Source organism: Panthera leo, chromosome D1 (assembly GCF_018350215.1).
Source record: "Panthera leo isolate Ple1 chromosome D1, P.leo_Ple1_pat1.1, whole genome shotgun sequence".
NCBI lineage: Eukaryota > Metazoa > Chordata > Mammalia > Carnivora > Felidae > Panthera > Panthera leo.
In genome coordinates this window covers 105280657-105287304 of record NC_056688.1, presented here as the reverse complement: position 1 = coordinate 105287304, position 6648 = coordinate 105280657, and the positions used below count along the sequence as shown (strand labels likewise).

General features: G+C 48.3%; 1 protein-coding gene across 5 annotated transcripts; it reads right to left on the bottom strand.

Moving 5' to 3' along the window:
* Positions 1–1247: 1247 nt before the first annotated feature.
* On the bottom strand, positions 1248–6592 carry TMEM216 (transmembrane protein 216). Of its 5 annotated transcripts, none has more exons than XM_042906128.1 (6): positions 5334–5401; positions 4665–4766; positions 4241–4589; positions 4008–4100; positions 2105–2306; positions 1248–1813 (listed from the first exon to the last, which is right to left on the bottom strand). In XM_042906128.1, exons 4-6 carry the CDS (start codon positions 4051–4053, stop codon positions 1798–1800), a joined length of 264 nt encoding a protein of 87 aa, XP_042762062.1. In that variant the 5' UTR covers positions 4054–4100; positions 4241–4589; positions 4665–4766; positions 5334–5401; the 3' UTR covers positions 1248–1797. The 5 variants fall into 5 exon arrangements, with proteins under 5 accessions (XP_042762062.1, XP_042762061.1, XP_042762063.1 ...); XM_042906127.1 differs by having other exon boundaries at positions 4241–4559; XM_042906129.1 differs by lacking the exons at positions 4241–4589; positions 5334–5401 and adding an exon at positions 6508–6592.
* Between the last annotated feature and the right edge of the window lie 56 nt (positions 6593–6648).

Sequence of the window (6648 nt, the reverse complement as noted above, 5' to 3'; positions counted from 1 at the left end):
CTCCTCAGACAAGGTTTCTATTTCCAGCTGTTTAACCAGGTGTGCGAGGCTTGGCTGTTCCTCGTTGCTAAGCCTGCAAGGTGGGGGATTAGATTCATTTCTAAGGTCCCTTTTAAATTTTAAGCCAACTCTAAACTTCAGCGGAGTCTTTCATTCCTTTATCTGTGTTGCCAGGAGAGTGACCTTAACCACTGAACCTCTCGAAGAAACGGGGAGGCCATGGAAAAAGTTCCTGTCCAGTTTGATGCCAGCAACTTCTTCAAAGCACAGATAGAGAAAGCAGTGTGAGCAGCAGAAAAGTCAGGGGATTAGCGGGGTTTGTGACAAATATCAGGGAGGTTCCCACTGGATTTTTTGTTACTGTTTCGTGGTTGATTACACCTGTCTACTATAGCTTTTGGGTAGACCCCAAAGGCAGCTAGGAGGCAAGGACACAGAAGAGGTAGGAAACGAGAAACGTCTCAGTGCTTTGGACAGTGGTGACCTTCACAGGATGAAAATGAGCTCAACCCCAGGAAATAAGCAGAATTAAAAACCAGCATGAAAACGCTTAAAGACCAATTCACTTTCTACTGGGAGCAAGAGTAGATACCAGAGGATTCATCTGATAGCAAATAGCCATATGGCTCAAGGGTTTCTAAAGTGAATTCTGTCATGTGTCCTGGGACTTAGAAAAACAAACAAACAAAAAAAGCCACTACCAAGTAAGATGAGAAACAGGTTTAAAGCGGGTCGCTTGGAGAAGGGAATGATGTACTCAGGACAATATTTCTCTTGCTTGGAGAAGGGAATGATGTACTAAGATAGGACAATATTTCCCCAGCTTATTAAAAAAAAAAAGGGGTTTCCTTTTACATGAAATTGAAATTTTAAACCAGATGACAAAAATGCTGCCAAGTTTTGAATATACTTCTTCCAATTATTTATGCCTCACTCTGGAAAGCAGCTGACAGCTGTCTGTAAGAGGGAGGAGGGAAAAGACGCGGGGATGCGGGATTGGGGGCAGAGGTGAAGAATATAAAGCAGAGTCTTTTACAGGATGACAGGCCTGAAGAAGATACGGAAACTGCTGCCTTTAGGGATTAATCTAGGCTACCGCTGGGGGGAAGAAAGTCATCACTGCCTTTGCGTTCACGCTGGGTCGCCGAGCACAGCCTGAGAAAAACCTGCCGGGACAGTCGCTCCCTTCCCTCGTCGTGGATGAAATTCTAGGGACAGGTGCCATAAGAAAAAGGCTGCAACCCCCATGACAGAAAATACACGTTTATTACAAAATAATGTTTGTTTCATGATGAGAGTAGAAAAATAACACTATGAGCTACTAAAAAAAGTTCCGGAGCTCAGTCTCTGAGGAATGAGGTGAGAGGCTTTTGCGTCACTCTAGGGGCAGGCATCCTGAGGCTCTCTGTGCTCGGGTGACAGGGGTGGCACGGCACGTACGGGGAGTGTGGGGCTCCAGTCCTGCTGGAAGCCCAACGAGCCTCCGTGGTCCACACAAGCCACGAGGATCACAGAGGACTTGAGGGCAGCAGGGAACTGGTTCTGAGAAGGGCCAGCTTGGGACAGCCTTGCCCCTCCCTACACTGGAGTGTAGAACAGTCTCTCAGGCTGATGGTCCTGGTTTAGAAGATGATGCCCAGTGGCCTGATGCTCAGTTTGTTGCCCAAATATCTGTGTTGAGGAAAAGCTGCAACTTTCCCGGGACAACGTGACCCACCACTTCTCACTGGTGTGCCTAAAGACCAGAAGTATCTGTGGTCTCAGCCCCTGAGGACTGTTGGCTGAAATTTTTGCACTTCAAATCCTGTCCATACTGATGGCAGAAAGAAAGAAAGAAAGAAAGAAAATGTTAAAAGACCAGTGAACAAAAGCGACTGGCCTGAACTGTTCTATATTCCAAGCCTCTTGGCCCCAAAGAACAAGGAGAATGTCTTCCCTGGGTAACGGTCTACCCTAAACAGGAAAAGCAATCTCACAGACACCTCTTTCCCCTTAGCAATCCTTTAGAGACCCATCAGGCTTCAGAAGAACAACGAATCCCTCCCTAGGATGGGATGGGAACCCAACCCTCAGGTGACAGGAAATGGTCCCTCAGCAGCAGTACCTGGAGAAAGCAGTCAGGGTGAGCACCTCAAGCAGCAGCTCGGAACCACAGAAGAAAAGCAAGATGCTGTTCATAATGGCTTCCAGGCGGAGCACGTAGGTCTGTAGCAGCAGGTAATAGGAGGCCATCATGGCAGATGGGAAGGTCAAAGCCACACTAATACCAAGTGGCATCTTTCGTTGGCAGAGGTTTCCCTTGGTACCTGTCAGACACAGCCCATGGGGTCACCTCCAGTGGCCTGCTTTCCCTGGGCTCAGAGAAAACGTTGGGGGGATGGGATGGGATGGGATGGGATGGGATGGGATGGGATGGGATGGGATGGGATGGGATGGGATGGACCAGACCGGCAAGGCAGAGAAAACTGGTCCTGAATGGAGATGGGCAGGATTATAAGTGGGGTCCCTCTGTGCTCAAAATGAGAGGTTTTGGAGGAGCCATTAGGGTTGGAGTCATTCACTCCAAAGGTCCTGCTTCAGGTCTGGCTCCCACTCTGGGACAATGGGTTCTTTACTTGGGGGGAAATATATTTTTTAATTATATAATCATTGAAAACTTTCCAACTAATACAAATACAGAAAATAATTTTAGAAAATCTAGAAACTAAAAAGACCCCATGATTCCTCACTGGAGATAGCCATTCTTATGGAACGATGTATATTGTTTCAGATTTTGTTATGTGTGTATACTTACATATTACTATTATAAAAATGGAATCATACTCTACATACTGTTTTCAACTTATATTTTTTCCCCATTTAACAGGAGTTAGACAGCTTGCCACATGTAACTACCTTATTCTTTTCTTAATCGCTATGAACGATTTCATTGAAGCAATTCCATAATTTAACTAATCCTGTACTGACAGATGTTTAGGTTGTTTCTAATTTCTTTTTTTCTTAAGAATGTATTATTTTAAGTAGTCTCTACACCCAACTTGGGGCTTGAACTCACAAGCCCAAAGTCAAGAGTCGCTCACTCCATGACCGACCCAGCCAGGCACCCCTCTAATGTTTTCAGGTTACAAAACACATCGATATCTTTACATATCTGTGGAAGTGTTTGTTTTTTTCACCCAGTTTTAGAAGTGTAATTGTTAGGTCCAAGAATACAATTTTACATGGCAAAACGATTAGCAAAATGACTGCTGTAATTTACGTTCCCAAAGAGTGTGGGAATATAGAGACCTGGTCCTCACACCCAATCTAATGCTAGGTATTTGGAAATCCTTTTAATCTGCTGGATGAAACTGTTACCTTGTTGTTTCAATTTGCTTTTTATTAGTGAGTTTGGGCATTTTATCATGATTATTGATCCTCTTATTATTCTTATGGGAACTGCCTATTCGTGTCCCTTCACAGTTTTTAAAATTAGGTTGTCTTTTCCTTATTGATTTATGTGGACCTTCTTCATCCTTCATTACATGTGTTGGAAGTATTGTTTCTTCTTTGTGTTTCATGGGATGAGCTATTCTAACTAATAGGAGGTTTGCTCTAGACCTGAGGATAAACTTGTCCTACAGAAACCCCTGTTCAGAGAAGTGGAAGGGACCTGAGTGCTGACTCGGGTGACATGCACTGCCTTGAACATGGAGTTCCTTCCAGGTAAATCTATTCTCCCAAGCAAACCAGGGAGAGGAACCAGGCTCTCCTGGCAGTTATGCAGTTCGGGAGGAACAATCTAAAATCTCCTGCTACTGCCCACTCCTGCCCCTACAGAGCAACACACAAACAGATCCTGACCCAAAATAGGAAGCCGCTTGAAACTTCAGAGAGGGCATAATGGGACATCCCACTAGATCCAATCTTTTATTGTGAGACTAGGTTATGTACTTGTTCTCGTTAATCAAGTTACAGGTAGTAGTTCTTCTCAGAGGGAATGGAAGGATTCTCTGGCCAACACTCACCAAAAAACAGTCGGATCACTTCAATTCCAAGGTAAAGGAGGAGCATCACCACATCCAGGACTAGATTGGCTGTTGGGTATGGTAGGAGGAGAGCTGCCAACACAAAAGCCAGAGTTTGCAAACAACATACACCGGCACCCACAAGAACACCCACACACCTGGGGATAATGAGGGCATGAGTCTTATCAGCTTTCCGTGAACTAGTTCACGAGGTATGGGCAGGATCTGTTCACCTGCTGCAGGATATGTTAACTCCTAGTGCGACTGTTGGAGGCACGCGCATTATTAGGAGATTTTACTCCTAAGCCAAAGTCTGTGAGGACCCCATTCTCCAAAATGATCGGATCTACAAGGGTACACTGGCCGCTGAATAGATCCTGAGGGTCACCAATGAGCTTAACGTGCAGTTCTGCAAAGAGGCGATGAGGGAGAGTAAGGATGGAGAAGCCCACATTTCTCAAACTCAGGAGATTCTTGCTGCGGGGCTTCCTACTGAATCATTCTCAAAGAAGCCATATGATGAAGAGCCTTCTACCTTGCAGCGAAGAGGAGCTACAGGAAAGAATGAAAAATAAGAAGGCACTTGATGGGAGTTGGCTCTGGGCTGAAGTGGGGAAGGGATATTGGGGCCAATGGTAGTCAAGCCCCAGGCCTTACCTTTATACAGAAATATGAAGAGTTCCAGCAGGAAGTAGGTGGCATAATACCACCCGTTCAGAAAGAACAGGATTTCCAGCGGGGTGGAGGACAGTCGTTTACCTGAAAAGATAAGCACAAAAAAGAGGTATGGGCGGGGGGCAGCTCAATCTCTGTTCAATCTCTGTTCTTTGAATGGTTGGGTATCTAACTTGAAGAACACACGAGGTCGCAGTAGTGGGAAAGGCCATTCGGGGCACTTGCGATTGATGATGATGAAGGTGTGTGCGTGCGTGCGTGTGTGTGTAGGGGGCTTCCTTCAATCCCCCCTTTCCCCGGGAATCGCCGTCCAACTCGACTCGGCTTCGGGGTGAAAGGCAAGGCCGCTCTAAGATCTAACCCCGTCACTATTTGGGAGAAGAAACTGGTGCGCAGAGGCCAGCAATGGCCTGGTCCAGGTCACACAGCAAATCTGTAACCGATCCTGCCTAGAACAGGCCGAGCCCAGGATTGGGGGGTTTCTGAGATCTGCACCTCAAGACCTTCACGCACTCAGCGTGGGTGGGGCTCGAAACCCCACTCTGGACAGGTGAGGAGAGATGTCCCTAACACCCGAGAAGAAGAGCTGAGGTCGAGCTCTGGCAGGGGAGAGAGGGGCACTGAAGGCATCAGGACCAGCGACTCACACACCTCCGGAATCTCACCTCGCGGCGCCATCTTCAGTCCCCATGGAAACTGCGTACGCCGCTACAGCCGCTCCCAGAGCAGCGAGGCGCAGCCGGAAGCAGGAGATGGAGCGACCCCGGCTTTCTGGCCCCTCTGCTTAGCCCCGGCACTCTATGGTTTCCAGGGCCGGGGCCCGACCGGGGGCAGGCTGCGCGTGCGCGGGGAGGACAGCCGGCGCAAAAGGCTTGCGCTGGGATTTCGGCTCGCTGAGGCTTAGGGGGTCAGCGGCTGCGCCCGAAGCCGTCGGCCGCAGGGCTCCGGGGCAGGGACAGTTCTCGGCCCCCCCAGCCCCAGGTGACAGTGCGTTGGCAGAAGTGGTCAGTTGTGGCGGTGTGACCGCGGGATTGGTAAATAGGCCTTAGCCCCACGATTCTGTTTTCTAATAGCGGTCTTAATGAGAAACGGTTTGCGCGACGGTGCTCGGCAAACGCCTGGTTGGGTTTAGCATCGGTCTTTTGTGTGGCGGATTTACGAACCAGGTAGTTAGCGGGCACCAAAGCGAATCAGAACTAGAGGCTCCTTCCAAGGAGCACGGATGAGACACACAGATGAAACGTGATCACCACGTGACCCCAGAACGTGCAGGGGGAGTTGAGAGGACAAAGTACTCCTGGGTAGGACCTGAAAGAAGTTTCCAAAGGGTCCCTGGATGGCTCAGTCTGTTAAGCTGGGGCTCTTGATTTTGGCTCAGGTCATGATCTCACATCTCACACTTCGTGAGATGGACCCCTTGTCAGGCTCTGCCCTGAGGACTGGGAATCCGCTTGGGATTCTCTCTGCCCCTCCCCCGCTCTCAGGCTGGTGTGCTCTTAAAACAAACACACATTAAAAGCAATAATAGAAACACTGTCTCCAGAAAGAAAAAGAAAGAAAGAAAGAGAGAGAGAAAGAAGAAAGGAAAGAGAGAAAGAAAGAAAGAGAAAAAGAAGTTTCCAAGAGATGGCCTGTGAACTGGGATTTGAAGCCTGAAGACAACGTGGAGTAAAGTGTGTTACTTCCCGCAGGGGAGTGGAAAGAAAAAGGGTTTTTAGAGGACTCCAGCTGGCTTGACTGTTGACCCGCAGTCAGTCCCCGCAGAGCAAGAAACAGGTCATTTGAGTCGAGTGATCAACCTTTAAGGACAGTGCTGTGCTCCTACCTAGTTGGAATGGAGGTGGGACGGTAATCTCTTCTTAGTCCTAAAGGGGAAAGAGCAGAAGCAACTCCATGCACCTGGAGAGACGTAGCGAGAAGTCCTCCCGCCAGGGGGCGGCGGTCTGAGAAGTTGGTGGCTGAGTTA

Bases quoted from the DNA above. Each gene is read 5' to 3' on its own strand.
- TMEM216 (XM_042906125.1), bottom strand. The intron at 4,101-4,664 runs GTAAGGCCTGGG...TTGTGTTGGCAG, and splicing joins CTTCATATTTCTGTATAAAG to CTCTCCTCCTACCATACCCA. The intron at 2,307-4,007 runs GTGAGTGTTGGC...TGTGTCTGACAG, and splicing joins AGTGATCCGACTGTTTTTTG to GTACCAAGGGAAACCTCTGC.